Genomic DNA, 20,601 nt, shown 5'->3' on the forward strand with positions numbered 1-20,601 from the left:
CAAACTTCTTTCCCTCCAGAGGATTTCAGCACTGAGACTGTAACATTGTGATCCAGTACTAAAAAGAGCAACAACAGCCCGATTTTGTCTTTAACACCTATTTTAGAGTTCAGATATCATGGTAGGAATTTATGGTAAACTAAACGCGTAAATGTGTACATGGATAGATAAGAACATAAGAAGTGTCATGCTGAATCAGACTGAGTCCAGCACTCTGTTCACATAGTGGCCAACCAGCTGTCAGCCAGGAACCAACAAAGTAGCACACGATGCAACAGCACCCTCCCACCCATGTCCCCAGCAACTGGTGCATAAAGGCTTATTGCCTTGGATACTGGAGGTAGCACATAGTCTTTTCCTCCAGGAATTTATCCAACCCCCCTTTAAAGCCATCCAAATTGGTGGCCATCACTACATGATGAATGTCATAGTTTAACTATGTGCTGTGTAAGGAAGTACTTCCTTTTATTTGTCCTAAATCTCCCACCAATCAGTTTCATGGGATGACCCCGGGTTCTAGTATTATGGGAGAAGGAGAAAAATGACTCCCTATCTACATTCTCCACACCATGCATAATTTTGTACATGGATAAAGTTCACAATAGAGGAGTTCCTTTGTAACACGACGGCCCACTGTGTTGCAATGTGGAATGGATGGTACACTTAATGTGAAAGCACTTAGTGCTACTCAGTAATGACCAGGATCAAATCCAGGGTTTGCTTACATTTATTCTGGGTCTTTCCTTACTTGAACAGGGAATGCTGCAACAACTGTGTCTCATGGAACTCCAGTCTTGAACCCGAGTTGACTGACCTTTCCTCCTGCTTCCTAAAAATAAGTGTAGACATCTTGCTTCTTCTGCCTATACTCCTGCCTTCTTCCTTTTTGTATCTCTCCCCTCCATCTTGTCCTTTTCTTGGATCATACTCCTGGTTCTATGTCGGATGTGGGCCTAGCCCATCGTCTTTCCAGTCTTATGTGGTTTCTTGTGTCTGATTCTTGGCCTGCTCCAACCCTGGCTTCCAGCACATTTAGGTGTTGATACCTCTTGGATTGCGCAGGGCAGCAAATATTGGTTTAGATCCAGACTTAGTCATACTTGGAATAGTCCCATTTATTTCAGTGGGTCTACCTAATTGTGATTAAGTCTGGCTCCACCTCTGTGAAATGATGTCATCCTCATGCTGGTTCATGGGTGAGTGTAATACATTGTCACCCTGCTTTGGGGCACTGAAGGAGCAAGTATTCCTAACATCAGAGTAGCATTTTAAATGTTGACCTGACACAACCTTTAATTTAGCAAAACAATCCAAGTAGCCCAAGTTGGCCACATTTCTGAGTAATACAGAATGATAAATAGTTTCATGCGAAGGTTTTAGTTCATGCCTTACATGGTGCGGAGGTGGGAAATAACAACTTGCCTAAGGCCACCCAGTGAGTTCTGGGCTGAGTTAAGATTTGGAAAATGGACTTCCAGCTCATAGCACTATGTTACATCAGCTCTCCCACCCCTTCAAGTTCTCTTTCAGGACTGTCCACATACACCCTTTATTTTGATATTTCTTTTATGGATGAAGCAATCAATTTGTGGGAAGTGTGGGCAGGGTGAAGAGGGTTGTCTCAATGAGCCAGCAACATATCCTGTATGTATGCTATAGCAAATCTCTTCTCATCCCAGGAGTTCAAAATTAGCTCCTATGTAAAATTGGGTTGACACTTCAAAGAGTAAGAGGGAAGAGGCTGGAGGAAATGTTCAGAACAACTTTAATTTCCCAGCCGTTAAGAGATGTCACAGGGGGTTTGGAGTGATGACCTCAAATGACCTTTGTCTTCATCACTGTATGGATCGTATTTCCTGTATGGCCTGTCGGGAGATCTTGATGATGCTTTTAACATGATGCCACTATAGTACGGAGGAGAAAGTGATACGTAATATGGAGCATATGATTTGCAAGAGAACCAGTGCTATTGTCTCCAGCAAATGCTTGTTAATAAACATTGCATGTAACAAGTTCATATCCAGCAATTAAAGAGTCATAACTTTTGCTGTTTTGTAGTTCCAAAATACAATGTGAAGATGTTAAACATGCCATTTCAACTTCTTTACAGCTGCATGTTTGTCAGGGAGACTTGGTGGCGTCATCTGGCCTCCAGCAGAAACAAAAAACTGTTTTCCTCGAGTGCTTTGGAGTTATGTTGTGTTAGACATTCCTTAGTTTGTTTGAATAACATTTTGTTGAACAATATTTTGCTCTCTGAGCTCCCAGTACTAATTTCTGTGGCTAAACAAAGTTATTTTTAGTGAGTTGGGTCCATGGAGGCACAAGAAAAATGCTGATTGCACAGAAGGGAAAGTGGTGTTCGCCCCCCCCCCCCCAGATATTTATCATCTTCATCTCCCTCGTACACTGGAGTCTGATTTCATCCTCTACAAGAGCAGGCGTGAGTACAGCATTTGTTCCTTAAGATTCATCTGCTTTTCTCTCAAACCACCTCTTGGAGGAGTTCACGCTTCTTTTCTTTGTCCCTCCCAGTAACATGTAGGGCCCTTGCTTGCATTGCATTCGCAGGGTAAAAGCTCTTGGAAAATGTCATCTTCACACCCCGTAAAGGGACGTGAATCAGAAGAACTGGGCCTTTTAGGCAGAGCCCACTTTGCAGCACATCCCACACCAAAGTCATACCTCCCAGAAAGTGGGGCAACACTTGGCTCCTCCCTCATTTCCCACAGTTTCTAATGTTACATTTGCAGCATGGGAAGCTGCAGTTCTACTGTGGCTCCTGTACTACGACTGTGATCTGTGAATAGAGGCCCATAGACTGGCTTTTCAAGGTTGGTTAAAGTTACCCCAAGATAAGTTCTCTTCTAAATCAGCATCCCCCAAAATGTAAGAAAGAGGTGGGACCAGGAAGCCTTTCGGACAAGGGTCCAAATTGGACAAGGGTCGAGATGCTCCTGGTTACAAGATTCATAGAGTGACTCTAGTACTGAAAGGGGCCCTATTTGGAGTTGCCTCTTGATGGAATGACAGACTTAGCACAGAGGATGTCCTAACTTGAGTAACTGGCTATGGTCTCCCAAGAGAGAAGGCCTGTAAAGAGCCACACTCCCACATGTGCCCGAGACACCACAGTCCACAGTCCAGCGTGGCAGGTACATGGACCAATAGCCTCACTTCCAACAATTACCTGATTTGTTGCTGCCCCTTAATACTCTTCATTATGCCCATCCCTCTACATCCCTTCCAGCCATGTTTCTAGTATGTTTGTTTTATTGATGGTGGGGCCTGCTGGTTCTTTTCCTAGCACACCTTGTCAGACTTCTTTGGCCACTTGCTGCTTGATTCATTGCACCAGTAGTAGGTAACCTGGGTTTGAGGTGGTAGGAGGATAAGGAGGACAGTGAGGTGTGAGGGTGCCCTCTTTCACCTGTGTTGATTCCATGGTAAGGTCAAATGCAAACCCTGAATCATGATGGGCTATGTTGGTGAAACTGCTCCCTCCTCACATGGTATACCCCTGTCCTAAAGGCATCTGAAAGTGAGTAAGAAAAGGTAGGGAAGGCCAATCTCCATTTACTCCAGTGGGAGTGTTTAAACTTCAGCCGCCTCTTTTCTGGACATAGGTTTGGGTCCAAAGGCCAGTTAACTTAAGGCAGCTCATGGAAGGAAAGTTTCCAACTCCCCCCCCCCCCAGTCCTCTCTTAAGAAGCTTGTCCAGAGGATTGGGGGGCTCTGGGCACAATGCGTTAGGCTGTGATGGCCGAGCACCAAGCTTTAGCCGCCCTTCTAACTTCAAACAATTCCCCAGAGTGATGCTAGGTCAGGAACATTGTGGGAAATTAAAAGGGTGTTTAGATCCAGCAACCTGGGTCTGCTTAAAGTGCTGGGCCAGAAAAACTAAATAAGTGGGAGGGGCAAAACGGATATCACCAGTGGGTCCTTGAACAACTTGGGATTTTTTTTCCTGTGAATTTCCCTAAGGTAACTTAATACCAAGCCATATGCTGTCATAATGGATAGGACCAGAGAGTGACAACATTGAATTCTGACTATCATCCCCACCCCTGCTTTCTCACCTCCCAGCTCTGCCCAGTTTTCTCCCTTGCACTGGTGGGATCCTGCAGGTGTAAGGTTTTTCTTTTTCTGGTGGTAGTCTACCTGGTGGTACACTACTATTACCACCAGTACACTACTATTACTACACTGGCATAACTTCTCTATGCTAGTGTATTGTTATATTTTGCCTGCACAGGGGGATTGAGCAGTGATCCCATCCACTGGCCATAACTCAAGGATAGGATTGTTTTGTTGATTTAAGAAGAGAGGGAGAATGGCGTGGCTGCTGCTTTGCTTTAGCTGAAGAGCTGCAGGAAGACTTCACGTTTAAATGGCCCCGTGGATCTTGTTAATTGATTTGTTGTGCTTTCATTTTCCTGTTTGGAAGCCCTGCGTGGTAAATTTTGATTAGCCAGCAGATCAGTAACACACTCACATTGTAAAAACGTATTTGCTTTTGACCATTGCAGCTTGATCACCCAGTCCTACAACATACAATGGGTAGTATAAACACTGCATCCTTTCCCCCAAGAATTCTTTGCTTACGTATCAAATGACAAAACATCTTTGAGGGAACAAGAATTAAGGACTGGGGAGAGGCTTCCTATCCTTGCTTGCTAAGCAGACATAAACTAGACAAATACATTGTCTTTTACTGGAACAACTCCAGTTATTTGTAAACTGTTTAAACTTTCTAAATTCTGCAAAGCTCATATTTAGTTATAGATGGTCAGAGGGCAAAAAGTAAATATAAGAATTTGGGCTCAGTTTTATCTCATAGTCCAGGCCTGGCATCCTGGTTACTCTGAGAACATAGGAAGTCGACAGGAGAACTAAATTACAGCTGCTTCCTTATAAAATATGCAAAACCTCTTCTGTTGGCCCGAGGCAATCATTCCAAGGATAGGATCGTGGCTGTCCCGTCAGAACGGAAGCGCTGCTTTGTGTTTTCAAGAAGAAAGTGTTTATGGCCAGTCAGAATTGGCTCAAAGTTTCTCTCTACCGTAGGGCAGTGGTTCTTAAACAGTTTTTTCCCCTGTTCTTTAAATCAAGCCCTCCAAAGAGGTTCTTGAGCTCTTCCTCAGTTATGTCCATCTTTCCAGGTGCCATTTTTATGAGCAGATATTTTTTTTAAAATGCCAAGTATGTTTTCTAGGAGCTTCCTATAGCCATTTAACTTAGGCATTTTCTTCATGTCACTGTGCCTAAAGAAAGAATAGTGGTTGAAGAGAGATTACCAAATCATGCTTTGCAAAACAGGAGTCAGCCTTAGAAATATGGTATCTCTTCGCTTTTCACATCTCTTTCCACCATGGCCCCTTTTCTTGTTTGCCATTACCATGGTTTAAAGTAGGCCTGCACAACATGTAACCTACCAAGCTCAATGCAGCCCACCCCAAACTAATTATAGCTCATTATGGGGTGATAAACCTTTTAGTTTAGTCATCTACTTGGAACTACAAAATCATGTTGTTAGGTATTTGGCTGGTGGACTGCGTTTGGCTTGGTGTCTCACAAGCTGTGCAGGCCCATCTTAGAGTAACCTCTGGATAAGTGCTAACCATGGTTAACAGTAACCAGCGTTCTTTCTGTTCACCACGGTTCTCAAGTCTGAGAGACTCCAGCACTCCCCCTCCCCGAGACCACTCAGCTAGCTGATGAGTAGCACAGCAGCCGGTACACCAACCAAATCCCAAATCTGTCAGACACTCAAAATGGAAGACTGTGGAATGGGGCACCTAAGGTGATAGAATCATGATAGATCACTGCAACGCCACCTCCCTATCCCCCACTCTCGCCTACTGCACCAGAAAGAACCCATGGGGCAAAGCTGGGAGATTTACTGCCTCAGTCTCAACCAGCCATATCCCCATGATGCAGGCCAGTTTAGCACACTCATCCAGGATCAAGTCCTGGATGGCTGTTGCTTTCCTATTTACCAACCTGCCATTCAGCAGCAGTACCTTCAGCCCAGAGAGACTGTCACCAAGGCTACTCAGACTCTCTGAATTGAGCGAAAGCCTTGCTGCATTCTCCCCCTCATAATAACCTGACTGCCTCCTGCTGCCATATCTCCCTCTGACCTCCAATGGCCTGCTCCATCTCTCCTACCAGCAAGTAGGAGAGATGCAGCTCTAATAACAATACACTAAACAGGTAGGCAGATGTACAGGCAGTCACTTCCCTCCTCCCCACTGTTTACCTTTGTCAAATTGCCCCACATCACATTCCGCAACTCCCTTTTCTCACAACTGGAAAATGCAAGCTCTTTCAACATTGGCTGAAACCTCAAAAAAAAAAAAAAGAGCTCATGTTCCTCTATCATTGACTAGGAATCCAAAACATGTTTAGGCACCACATTTCCACATCGCAGTGCCCTCAAGCTTTTCAGAAAGACACAGGGAAAGTGCATGGCATCTTGGATATCTTATGAGATCATAACCAATGCTATGGGCATGCTGATACTGAAGCCTTGTGTCTTGTTTACATTCTATAAATCTACTAAGGTGTAAATGTTGATGCAGAAATACTCCTTGAAAGGAGTTTGATATTTATCTGATGCAAAATATCTGTCAGTTGAATTAATTTGCATCTTTTTCCAACTTCTTAAAGTTGGTATTTATTTTCATCTTAGAAGAATATTAAAAAACAATAAGAGGTGAAGGGAACAGTGTGCATAGTTACATATGGGCACTCCCTTTCCATCTCGGCCCCCATTTTCACAGTTGCAAGGAGAAAACTGGAAGCATATGCTTCCTTTTAAACAAGCCACAGTTCCCTGTTATGTCCAAACTTTGGGAACTGTGGTTTGTTTAAACTCTCATTAGTGAACATACCAGTATCTGACACCACGGTTTGACTCCTGGGCAAAAGTAGAACCGAGTTTTTCAAATTCACTCTCTTTACCAAAATGGTTGTGGGTTATAAACCTGTCTCCTTTGTCAACTTTTTCATCAGCCCCTGATCCTTTGCCTTTAACATTATGAGGTGATGGTGTTTATCTCCGTGGTACAAAAAAATAATCTGCTGTTTTCTACAGAACAAGCTGCTGTTAATGGCACAGAAGTAGGCCAAGCTGTTTTTCTGGTAACTCAGAAATCCTAACTTTAGAATATCAAATGTTGGCAGGTGTGAAAGAGCTCAAAGACAATTTCAAGATATGAACTATTAAAGAAGAAGAACAGGGTCTAAGATGCTCTCAACCTTTGCTGTCTCCTGATATTTGAGGAGTTTTGTCCCCTGGTTATATGTTCAGAGACTGGTTATTGTTATCATTTCCAGGTGGGTCAAATCTCCAGTAAAGCATGTGAAGTATAGCATGTTTCAACTATAGAGAGCACATGGAGAGTTATACCTAAAGTACTGCCAATTTAAAAGTTTTGAAATGGGAGATCTTTAGCTTAATTCTGCTTTTATTTACAACCTTCAAATCTCCTTGGCATTTTCCCCCTAACTAATAACAGCTTCTTTTCTGTGGGGCAGTGGGTGGGGAAATCCACACTCTTTCCCCATGCCACCTATCTGTTCAGTTCTGCAGAATCAGAGATTTGAGAACTTCCCACAGTTGGTGTCTCTTGAAGTCTGCAGAGATCCTAAAAAGCATTTCAAATGTCAAGATTTCAAATGTCAGTTCAGGAAGAAACCAAATGGTGTTAATGCAACACCCCCAGGAGTACAAACATAGTCATTTTAGATGTTGTAAAGTCCTGTCTTTCCACTACAGTCTAAAAACCAATTAAATTTAAAAACCAAATTAATTCTCTGGCTCCAAATTTGCAGAAATATATTCCTCGCAGATTTAATATGTTACTTTTTGAAATTGAACGTGGTAACAATTTTGAGGGGTTTGCTGCTCTGCTTTTACTGCGGGTTGGCTCGGAGTTCCATATATAGCTGACTGAAGTGTTGGTCATAGAGAACGGATACAAGATAGAGTAGATGCCAACATCATTCAAGATGCTTCCAGATAACTGTTTCCTCCAACTACTGTAACACTAAGCAGGAGGTACCCCAGGGAAGCATTACAAACTAGTGTGTGATGATCTGGCAGTACTGCTCCAGTTTTTGCCACAGATATGCTAGCAATGTGGATCCCTGTAGTACATTTGGATCAGTAGCAATCAGTGCAGGGCTTGGATTGGACTGGATTGCAGACTTTCAGAATAAACCTTTGTCAGGAAACAATTTTAGCATGAAAGCAACATGTTTTTGAATTACACAGGCATCTTCAGCATGCGGCATGGAACTATAGATATTTTTCAACTGTATAGTGAGCAAAGGAAACTATAAATGCAAACAGTTATAGTAATTTCTAATAGACAAATCGCAAATGTAATCCATGTAGTACCTTGATCATTTGGGGATTATAAAAGGAGCATTTGAAGAAGAACCCCCCCCCCCCAAAGGAGTGACTGTGTAGTGCAGGGGTGTGGAACATGTGACCATCAGATGCAACTCTAGGGCTTATGGGAATTGCAGTCCAACGAAATCTGGAGAGCCACATGTTCCCAGCTCCGGTGTAATGGAAAGTCAGGTAAATAGATAATAACAATATCATGTTTCATGTAAATAGAAATTTGTGGGCCTTTGGATAACTGAAGCCCCCCTGCCATATACTTCATTTTGCAGAATGCGCCTGACAGATCTGTTTAGGTGTACAGAGCAAAACCCAACAACCTGGGCACATTCCTGCTTAAAAATAATCATTTTTAATGCTATTGATTTAAATAGAAATGTTATAGAGCTTAAAATACTTAACTTTAGTTGAACTGTGCTCTTAGTTCAAATTGCAATTCGAAGTAAAAATTATGCATGTCACTTGCATTGTGTACAAATCTGCCTATATCCCTGCAATTTTCATACTTTGTTCTGCTTGGGATTGTATAAAAATGAAGAACTTTTAAATTATTTTTGCAAAAAAGCTGGGTGAACAATAATAAGGATGGATAGTTAGGAAGGAGTGAAAGGAAGCCCTAAGGGAAGGGCATGTAAAGTCTCTGAAGGCACAGAAGCTCAATACCCTCATCACCCGAAGCTGCTAGCTTCAAATATATATTTCAGTTTTGAGGGCTAGAAAATGTTTAAGTGATTGCATTGAAAAATTGTGTATGAGAGAGAGAGAGAGAGAGAGAGATGGCTCCTCTAAACAAGCGATTTATTGCACGCTCGTGATTCACCACAGAAGTTTGCAGGTCCATTACACGTCGTCATCAGAGCCCAATTTCCATTTGCTAACATCCTATTTGCCTCTAACTGTCCGTGTCCATCTCACGCGTGGGTCTTTGAGTAAGCCACTGATGCCATTGCTAGCTTGCTTTCTCTCCCTCTCTCACACACATGCATTAAAGTCAAAATATTTGCTTGCGCTCATCCTTTTTTATTAGCTGAAGTAGGTTGACATGACTGCAGATAGTGCTTGTAACATTCCTCTTGACTTAAGGGGAGTGAATATCCCACTGTGCAGAGGGAGAGTTGTGTGCTTCAAAAGGAAAATAGGAATTCTTCCAAGTAGTGAGTAATGTTGTTTTATTGTTCTTTCTCTCCCCACTCCCACCCGCACCGTCCCCCAGGTGAATACAGGCAGACATGATACTTTTTCTCCCAGTGTGCAATGCTTCTGCTGTTCCACTTACTGTACAAATCTCAAAGCAACTTTCTAACCCCTTCTGGATGAGTTATGTAAAGCCTGCCACATGCAAAGTATGTTCTTCATTGATGCTACTTTTCTTGGATGCGAAGGAAATTGCAATTTTAATACTGGAGTGGCCCCATGGTATTGCTTTTGCAAATCTGCCATCCTCTTAGTCAAAAAATTACAGTGTTTGCTTCCTAAGATGTAGCTGTTCATTGGGAAATGAAGCAAAATTTCAAATGTACATTAGTAGTGTGCTCTGGGACAGATTCATTCATACTTTTTTCTTCTCATTGGAAACCCCCTCTGATCATCCCCCCGACTCCCAAGGCACACATTAATCGAGACAAGGCAGATGAGGTGCAGAGGGTGGAGTTCACAGGGAACATTTAAATTGATCATTCATTTCAGCAGAAGCTTTTTACAGAGCACTGCTTTCTGCAAAATACATGCCAGGCTGCATTTTGTCAGTGTTGTTTAATATGCTTTTTGTCATTGCCAATACTGGAGGCTACACATTGAATTTGTAAGCTGGCACTTTGATTCACTGGTTTGGAAGTAGATTTAGGCATGTATAGCTGGCCTGGCGGAAACAGACCTCCACACCCCACCCTCCCTATGATAGTGCCTCCGACCTGATGAAAATGCACCGTAGAGGGTTGGAATCTGCTGAATAGGGTGAGCTGTGGTGCAGGAGGGATCCCTAAGAATTGGGTAGAGGCACCATCTGAGAGTGGAGCCCTTCCATCAACAAAATGCAGGTCCTGGACCCAACCCAGTACGCCAAAGCCCTGGTTCTGCATTGCTTCTCTCGCCTCTCCCCATTCGGCTTCTTGCCCTCCATGCTCTATGCAAACTCAGTTGCTATAACCCCCCTCATTGTTCCATTTCCCCGCTGACACCTTGTTGCCATTATTTATGCCTGGGATTGCCTTCCTCTCTCCATCCTTCAAGCCAGATTCTTTGCCATTTAGTAATACTTGACCTTCGTATAGCACTGTCAGGTGCTTCTCATGCTTTGACTAGTTGGATCCCTCCAACAACCATGTAGGGGAGGGGGCCCCTCTGTAAGTCCCAATCCACCCCTCCAAGATTCCCCAGAAGGCCACACCCCCTGCCCCAACTTCTTCCCCCCAACCACTAGTTGTTCGGTAGTTTCCTGGATTTCGCACAATTTTTTCCCCATTCTAAAAAGTTGAAATGCCTCCTCTAAGGCTTATCTACTGGCAATAAGAGCTTTAAGCTAAACTATGCTGATATTTTTGCCTTGCCCCTTTTGCCTTCAACCCACCACTGGAAAGCAGCACCAAGAGCTGCTCTGAAAAGGAATTTGACTCTTGTGCTGAAAGGGGTTCCACACTCCTACTGCTAAGGCAAGTTAGTATTATTATCTCCCATATTGCAGTACAGAGACTTTAAATTTGAAGAGAGTCACTTGCCTAAGGCCACCTAGAGAGTTCATTGGTAAAGACAAGATTTCAACTGGGGACTTCCTGGTTTCTAGCTCACTCTCTGCGCCATTTGTGATGTTACATGTCTGTCTGAACTGAGTTTATTTTTATAACTGTACGTTCTTGTTATAGATCTATGGTTTGGTAAGTATCTCTAGGATGAGGAAGGTGGATTTGTATGTGTGAGCTGATTGGCTGAGAGAGTGAGAATGCTTTAGGTATTTTGTACAAAACAAAAATAGCTAAGTTGGTAGCAACTAATGGTTCTATTTACAATTAGAGTGCAAATGATTAATAGAAGAGGTGGTTGTATTAAATAATTCAGTTTACAATTACAACACTAAAAATTAATTGGAGGGGGGTTCTGAAAAGCCAGTCCAAATCCTACTCCACTTTATTTAGCATAATAGATATAAAAGCAAATTACTCAAATTTGCTTGTTTTTCAAACGTGTTTTGATTGTATCAATTTCATAGACTTTCTGATTCAACGTTGTAGTAGCTACACTGTACTCAATTTTTGGCTTCTGCTTTCTGCTGCTTCTTGATATTGAGTTGTTGTCGTAAGCAAAGAAAACAGCAATCAAGTGTGCCGGGCCCGGATGGGGTATAATGTATGGCATACAGGCAGTACAAAAAAAATCTGTAATAGTATCCTCCAATAGTATTCCCCAATAGTATTCACCTTGGGGAATCTAGCAGTTCCTCCCAGGTAAGCAACCGAGTGGCAAATGCATCCCAGGTTTGTGTAGTTCTTCGCAGCCTCTGCTGAGACAAACATTACACATCCCTTCCTAGCTGCCTAGTAGTCTTAAATAACTTTACATGTACCTGGAGCACTGTGTTTACTGCCAGCCAGATGGCTGTTCTAGGAATGGTTGAGGGCTTACATCCTTGCACCTCTCAGACAAATGTCCAGATTGGAATTTAGCTATCCACCAGATTTCACATTTCTTCCAAGGCTGCAACGCAGTCCTCAGCAGTGTAAACATATCAAAATACACGTTTAAATAAGGAATTTTGAGGAATTCTTTTTTAAAAAATTGCACGCTTAATGTGGAGATGGAACAGAACAAAATTATAGGTAAAAGCACAAGAAAGTGACATGGACTGTAACAGCGCTATTCAGACATTCCCGTGGAGTGTAATTATAAAATCCTTCTTCGTGTCCCTGTTTGATGGTTGTGATTTCTCCTTATGGAGTTTACGGTGACAAGGAAAGTAGGAAGTGGACTGGGTTATGTGAGTGGGACACGTGTTACCGTCCCTGCAATACTTATCTGCAGCCTTTCTAAATGCTTTGTTTTCTCCCCTAATATTCTGAAGACAGCAGGGCTTACAAAAGTATTGTAGTTGCTATTCTGGTCATTACATTTACAGATATACTTTTTTTTTAAAAAAATGACAACAGCTCTTCTTGAGTTCCTTCCAGCACATTAACAGGTATTATGACATTTTTATGGTCTAAGGAGCAAAACCTAAAAACTATCTGCCAGGACACAAGTGCCAACTACTCTTTCAATGATAAAGGACCTTGATTATTTTACAGGACGCGAGAACAGACTGACAATAAATCATTCTAGGGGTTGTAAAATACATGCTTCACTTTCTGGAACAGATTTTTCGGACAGTTGTCAATGAAGTACTTTGAAAAGTATGCTTTATCCAGTCATACGTAAATCCCACAAGGCTTTAAATAACCTTAATGTAATGTCCTTGTGGTTACACATGAGAATAATTAGTAGGTTCTGCCTTGTTTTATTCACTACACTACTGGCACAGTATCAGACTTACCATAGATTAGAAATGACGTGGTTTTTTCCCCCCTTATATTTTTAGAAATTCTTTGTTTAGGGCTTTGCTAATTAGTCTAAAATAAATGGTTCTTCTTTGTGGTCTCTGAGCATCACACATATGGGCTCAGTAGTTTTGCTCAGATTGTCTTGTCCCATCTTTTTTTTTTTACCCCACTCCCTTTATTGTTTTTATTTGTACATTGCCTTAAATGCTCATTGAGCGGAGGGGGTGATCCACAAATATACTCAAAGGTCTAAACAGTTTGGGACAGGTAATGTACGTATCTACCCAGGCTCTAAGTTCATTTCTGTGCCTTTCTCTACATACACCCACTAAATGAGGTCCATTGGGTGGTTACTAAAGAGAGGGGCTTTTCACTGTTGGCACCCCAGTTAAGGAACAGCCTCCTCAGAGAGGTTCACATACTGTCTATGCCTTTTTGGTGCCAGAAGACCTTTTTATTTCCCCAGGCTTTTCCGTCTTAAAAACTTTTAAACTTTTAAGATCTGTCATACTGATATTACTTTCTACTGCTAGTTTAATTCTGGTTTTATTCTGTTGCTGGCTTTATTGTATTTTATATTTTATTTTCGTGTTGTATTTTTGTATTTTATGGATCTGGGTTTTTTTATTTGTTTTTTACTTATATAAGTCACCCAGAGAACGTTTGCGTTTGGATGGTATATACATTTAGAAAATAAATAGATATGCTAATAACATTCCTTAGTGCTGGAGAGCACTTTTGTATGGGAAGTAATATGCAACCTGGTGTGTATATAGGTGTGCATTTTTCCTGTGTGCTCTCCACACACAAAAGAAGCCATGGTTATTTTTTGACTTTGAGTAGGAATTTTGTAACATTTGAAGCAACTACAGAGAACACCTCGGCTGGGATCCAGAGAGCTGCTTTGGCCATGCCCAGTGGGATTTTTAAACTCTTTGCCCGCCTCTGAACAACAGACCCAACCCCATCAAAGCCAGATTGCAAACTGTGTTTGAAAGTTCTTTCAGTTTCAACAAAAGTTTGGCATATGGCATGTTGGGGTGATTGGGCTACTATTCAAGAACCACAAGTCCAAAGCTCCCTTGAGTATGCAGAACTAGTTTTATGGGGTTTTGGAATCCATCCACAATGTATTTTTGAAATTATACAACAGTATTTGAAAGTTATTTATATGATAACAATTACAGATATGGGGAATAAAGATATTTTCTTATGTTCCTAAATAAATGTTAGATACGATAACAGTTAGTCTGCAGACTGTTTATAAGTCACAATGGGCCTGTTCAGATGACATGCTAAGCCATGGTTGGGCTACTAACCCTTTTGCAGCAAATGGTTAGTGAGCATGTTTATATTGTAGTTAAGTAGCCACCATGGTTAGGAATGGGTCACACAACACACTAAGCCATAATGACTCTGTTCAGACAACATACTAAACCATGATGGTTAATCATTTTGAGTGAAATGTTATGGCTTAGTATGTTGTGTAAACCATGACTTAGCATTTAGTGTGAACCATTCCTAACATGATGGCTAAATACCCACGGTTTAAACATGCTCACTAACCATTTGTTGTAAAAGGGTTAGTGGCCTAACCATGGCTTAGCATGTTGTCTGAACAGGCCCGTAATTTAGCTAAAAATGATTAACCACAGTGGCTTAATGTGTTGTCTGAACCGAGTCCATATGGTCCCAAAGAACTAATAGGATTTTGCTATTCAACTAGAGTCACCTTTTGCTTGACAGAAAAGTAAGCATGATCCCAGCCTTCCTGCACTTGTTTTTGCTTACTCAAGTGAATTGTATACATGGCAACTATTACGCTTGACTTTGCTTTATTTTGCTGCAAGGCAAAATAAAACATGCAATTCCGATTCTGGGCCCAATATATTTTGCTGCAAGGCAAACATGCAATTCCGATTCTGGGCCCAATATAGTAACCTTGCCCCAGCTGTTATCTTTCTTGATGGTTCATATGTCTCTGTCATCTGTGAACTCAACCATAGTTACAGAGAATCAGTGTGCTTTCCCTGGCACTTGCTAAACCTGATAGGTTGCACATGGCTTGTATTCATATCTATCAAAAGTTGCTGTCAGAGGGCCAACAGTAACCATTAACATGACCAAAGGTTTATTTTACAGGTTTGATGGGAAATGCACCCAGCTCTGTTCAGTTTCAATTGAATTCCTAGACTATGCCATCATTTTAATGCACCAGGTTATAATCAAATGTTACTGGAGTTCTAAAGCATGTCAGAAACATGACTGAATAATTACATCTGATATTTCAGATGAATATAAACAAGAGTCTGTTTAACATATTAATACCTTGAGGACAGGTTTAATAAAAGAAATTGTATCATCTACAAACAGTGCTCTCTTCTAATAGCCTACCTCTTGCCAGGATTTTCTCTTAATTTGTTATTCATTATAATTTTGTGTAGTCTAGATTAATTAAATAATAATAATAACAATAATCTCATTTTAATTATTACCAATAATCATCACATTTAACATTATTTATCACATTTCAAACTACTTCTCATACATTATCTCAGCAATCTGTACGACATCCCTGTTAAGGTAGGCCAGTATTATCCCCATATTGCATATGAGAGCTGAGAGAATCAGAGCTTATTGAGAGATGGCTATGCTAAGTTAGGGTGAATGCGATAAACCACCAAGAGAGGTTCAGCTATGGGGTGGTATAGAAATGGAATGAATGAATGAATGTGCTCTACTGCTAAGCTGTAGTCTCTCCCAATTAGAGATGTGTCATTTAGTTGGATCGTAAACTAAACCAACTTCTTTTTGGTGAGAACTGTCTAGCTTTTGAGCACCTCTGATTTACACTGTTGGATAATCGTGTTCAGCTCCTGTTGACAAAGGTTGGAATGTTCAAAGACTTCTATATTCTTTTGCCAACAGCAGCTGGTTCAGTAAAAGACAGGGAAGCATTTGCTTTGTGCATCTCAAGCGTTTGCTTCTTTACCTGACAAAGAGAGAAAAGACTTTCCTGTTTGTTCTTTCTCAAATGCTTTCTGAGCTGATGCCCTTGCAGGGTGTACAATGAGAATGATAAAAGATGATGAAAACATATTCTCTTTCTGGATGAGTGAGTGCACATGTTTGTTAACATCTTCCATGAGTAAAAATTGAATTGTTCTCCATGACAAGGATTTTTCAGATATTAGAGGAAACACCATCTCATTATGAAATAACTGAAACCTTCTTTTAAGGCAATGCATGTGTTGCTAATATAGCTATTGTGCACAGTGATTGTTGGCTTGTGGTTTTAATTTTAATTTTTTTAATGAAATGTCTTATTCTACTCTTATCACCTCCTGTTCAATGCTGATAGCACTATTGTACTTAGTTATGTTGCTTGTCATCACTATTTGCAGGCAGATCAGAATTGTGACTTAAATATACTTTTTCTTAGCTGTGTTTTGTAGAATGTAACATTACATTGGTGTTCCAGCTTTTGCAAACTCTATTTTCCAGTAGAACATGAAGGGCAATTTATTTGGTTTTGCGTGAAAACACAAAAGGAGACAGGGCAGAATAAATCACCAATGAGTTCATAATTACTGGCTGTGATGGGTTCACTGGCTTGGCTATGTCCTCTTTTAACATTCAAGCCTTGCTTTACTGAGTAATGGCATATTACATCAGCTAATTCATGTTTTCCAAATACATGTCTGCTCATTAAGGTGAGCCTTTGCAGGGGAGAATAATAGACAGGAGAGGGTGATTTAACTTTGTGATTGTTTTCGACAAATACCCACCCCCACACACAAATGGTATTCCCAGCCTTTTTTAATATTAGGGTTTGGAGAAAAGGGATCAAACAACAAGAGCAAAGTCTGGTTTAAGACCCTCCTCCTATCTGCTGATTTGCCCCTGCAAATACCCCTGCCCCACATTATTAATTAATTAATTGAATTTTATACTGCCACACAGCTGAAGCTCTCTGGGTGGTTTACATAAGATTAAAACATTAAAAACAATATACAAAATTTAAAACCATAAAATACCACAGTATATACAAAAACATACACCTAAAAACAACTATAAACTATCAGCCCAACTTAAAAACAGATCCAGGATCAGTTAAGCTCATCACATATTGCTAAATGCCTGGGGAAAGAGAAAAATCTTGACCTGGTGCCAAAAAGATAGCAATGTTGGTGCCAGGCGGGGAGATCATTCCATAATTAGGGAGCCACCGGCCCTCTCCTTTTTTGCCGTTTTCCAAGCCTCTCTCAGAGTAAGCACTGATGTATTACAAAGCAAGTACAGGGACACACACATATACCATTTGCTCTGTATCATGCGGTTGCAAGCATTTCATCATTTATTCTTTGAAGTGACTTAATTTTTCCAACCTCCTCCTCCAATTTCATTCAGGCTCGCTGTTGCATCTGAATTTTTTGCATTACCCGCCAGGAGGCTGCTGCTATGCTGCTTGTAATGTGCAGAGACACATTCTCATCTATTTCCCATCTGCTCCTCTATGTACATTTTTAAAATAATGAATAGAGAAGAGTAACATGGGAGAAGTGTTTGAATTAATATCATCACTCAGTGAGGTTGCCAACACCCCAAAACAGTGGGTTCAACATGCAAAGCTACCTGTTTCACGATGCCAGGATGTGCTCTGCATCCAGTGTAGCGAATGGGATATATGAAGACACCATTTATATGAGGACAAATGTGTGAACCTTGCCGTCTTTGATAATTATTAGATCCTGAAGACTGGGGGATGGGAGAAAAAATTAAGATAATTGCAAACTCTAAAGAAGAAAGGAATGCTTCAGTATTTTGCAGTGTTGAGGATTCTTCCCATAACATTTGTCCTTTACTCAAGGTGCCCATTAAAGCAGGGAATTTAATAAAATTGCAGTGCTGCAAAATATTGATGTTAAACAGCAGGGCGGCATTATTTTTAATTTGCTGCTCCTTGTAGTGACTATTCAAAATTGATTTAGCACCAGCAGTTGATTAGGTATTGTAGAAGTGGTGCTATACTTCAAGTGGATTGTGATGGTAATTACACAGACAATAAATCTGTACTTGAAAAAAGTTAAGATATTGACAAATGAGTTCTTGAAATTGGTGAGGGAAGAATTGAGGGCCTCAGTAGTTTAGAAAGGCTGCACTAGGAATGGCATGTGAAAGGTTGACTTATCCCTAGTTCACACAGAGAGCAGTGGATTATCACTTTCGGGGTGAAGAGGAAGCAGTCAAACAGGAAAAGCCAAATACTGAAATCAGCAAAACATAGAAAGCAGATTTTAGAGTGGGATTTGTGAAATAGCTTCATGGTTTATATTCTAGAAATCCTTTTCAGTTGCACTTAAATCTAAGGAATATGATTCCTTCTTGGTACCTTCTTAAAATCCCAGTCCTGCCTATAATAATTTCCTCTCCTATATTTATTAAGCACCTAAAAAGAAACTAGGCGCCTTACAAAGATTAAAAATGGACAGTTTTACAACATATGGAGGAGGAGGAGGGCAAAGCTGCTCTGTGCTTGAAAATTATGCTGTATTGTTTTGTTCGGTATTTCTTTATATAAGACAATTGTAGGTTGTTTTTCAAGCAGGTCAAACCTGGATGCATTTTACATTTTCCAGGAATATATAACAACAACATTTGTTCTCAAGAAAATTGAGAGGGAGGGGATTGAAGTGCAAATTTGCTCCAAGAGTTACATTTCATAGAGACATTTCTGACTAACAGCTGGAGTTTATATTTTCAAAGATCGACCTTTGTTTGTTTCTTTGTCCCAGCAGTCATAGGGCAGTCCCAGATGCAAAATCCCATCACATCATGTGGTTGAACCTAATTTGAACGTTTGCAAACCCAGCCACCTACATTTCATCTTTGGATTCTGAGTATGCAGCTTTCATGACGTCACCAGCAGTCAGCCTCCCCCTCCCTCCTCTCCACCCCACCTGCTTTTTATAACATATGATGACGAGATCTGAAGATCTCAAAAGCTTGCACATTTTCTTGCAATGACCTTGAGTTGGATTTATAGAGGTATTACCATGATAAATATTTTGGATTTTTTCTTATGGCCAGTATGGCTGCCTTTGCTTTTCATTTCAAATATTTGCAATTCATATTTTCAACAGCTCCCGTGAGCATTCACAAAAGCACAGTAAAATATTGGGTGGCGGGCATCATCCTATTCCGCAGATTGCTTGCATTTTCCTGGGAAAGAACAGTCCTTTTTAGAATTGCTAATAGGCACATAGGAAAAGTGGATCTCAATATAATTATCACCTTTTCCTCTGTTCTGGAAATTACTTGCGATGGGTATCAAATGCAAAAGATGTGTCCCTTGTCAAAACATTTACCCTTCCCTTTTCTTAATGGTCCATCCATACCTTTGAAAAGATAAACTCTGCAAGTCTTAGACACTTTCATCTTATAAGGAAGTCCAGCTTCAAAGGAAACTGATGGCTGGGAATTTTGTTTTATTTATTTTAAAATATATCTATCCTGCCACCATTTTAATATAATAACATCATCTATATGTAATATAGAATTTTAAAACAAATTAAAAACAATAAGTAGTAAAACAGACTGAGTCAGTACTAGTAAAAAAAAAAAATCAGATTCCATTACGTTCCAAAGAGATTTTTAAAGATTTTCAACCGTCTCTCCAAAGCAATGAGGGTGGATGCCTAACAGTTTGATTGAGATAGGAAGTTCCAGATATGAGGCATCACAACTGAGGCCTTAGCTAGACCTAAGGTTTATCCCGGGATCGTCCCGGGGTCATCCTTGTTCATGTAAATGAAACACAGGATATCCCGGGAGCAGGCAGGGACAACCCCAGGACAGTCCCGGGATAAACCTTAGGTCTAGCTACGAACTGAGAAGGCCCTGCTCTACCCATTGAGAAGGGAAGAGTGTTTCCCAAAAAAACCAAAGGAAGCCGTGTTGACCATAAGAAAACTTCCAAAACCTATATAGTGTAATACTTGTATTAGGCAAATTCAAAGATCACAAAAAATGTGCAAGCTTTCAAGACTGCCAAACCTCTTCACCAGCCACAATATTACAACAATTAGGTTGGCAAGGGAGTGGGGAGCAAGAGGTCCTTCAAACACCCTGTGTCCTTTATTGTTTTAAAGCCAAGACCAGCCCTGTGGATTGTTCACAGAAACAAATTCGCAGCCAATGATAATTGTTTAAGCGCTAGCAGGACATGCTCTTTAGAACCCATTCAAGTCATCTGCATTAGTAGAGCCTCAAAGGCAAAAACAATTGTGTTAGTGGGAAAATGACAGATTTTTTAGTGTTCTTGGGGATATAACTGGTAACTTCCAAATTAGATTACTGCAATGCCCTCTACATGGGGCAGCCTTTGAAGACGGTCCGGAAGCTGCAGCTTGTGCAAAATGCGGCGGCCAGATTGATAGCTGGAACAGGGAGGTTTGAGCATGTAACACCGATTCTGGCCCGCTTGCATTGGCTGCCTGTATGTTTCCGAGCCCAATTCAAGGTGCTGGTCTTAACCTATAAAGCCCTACATGGCTTGGGACCACAATACCTGATGGAACGCCTCTCCCGACACGAACCTACCCGTACACTGCGCTCAACATCTAAGGTCCTCCTCCGAGTGCCTACTCCAAGGGAAGC

The 20,601-nt window shown here is 41.0% G+C and overlaps 2 protein-coding genes across 5 annotated transcripts in view; one reads left to right on the forward strand and one right to left on the reverse strand.

The window, feature by feature from the left end:
* The window catches only part of CMSS1 (cms1 ribosomal small subunit homolog), a 225,649-nt gene that overhangs the window by 153,670 nt on the left and 51,378 nt on the right, over positions 1-20,601 (forward strand). The window contains exon 1 of one of the 3 annotated variants that reach the window (XM_063126895.1): positions 7,296-7,341. The exons of the other annotated variants lie outside the window; for them this stretch is intronic. Within the exon in view, the coding sequence (XP_062982965.1) occupies positions 7,308-7,341 (34 nt within the window). The 5' untranslated portion in view covers positions 7,296-7,307. Of the gene's footprint in view, positions 1-7,295; positions 7,342-20,601 lie in introns of those variants that run through there. 3 annotated transcript variants of the gene reach the window in all.
* FILIP1L (filamin A interacting protein 1 like) overlaps positions 1-20,601 on the reverse strand; it is a 194,856-nt gene that overhangs the window by 149,381 nt on the left and 24,874 nt on the right. The window lies entirely within an intron of this gene.

This window comes from Elgaria multicarinata, chromosome 5 (assembly GCF_023053635.1).
Source record: "Elgaria multicarinata webbii isolate HBS135686 ecotype San Diego chromosome 5, rElgMul1.1.pri, whole genome shotgun sequence".
Classification (NCBI taxonomy): domain Eukaryota; kingdom Metazoa; phylum Chordata; class Lepidosauria; order Squamata; family Anguidae; genus Elgaria; species Elgaria multicarinata.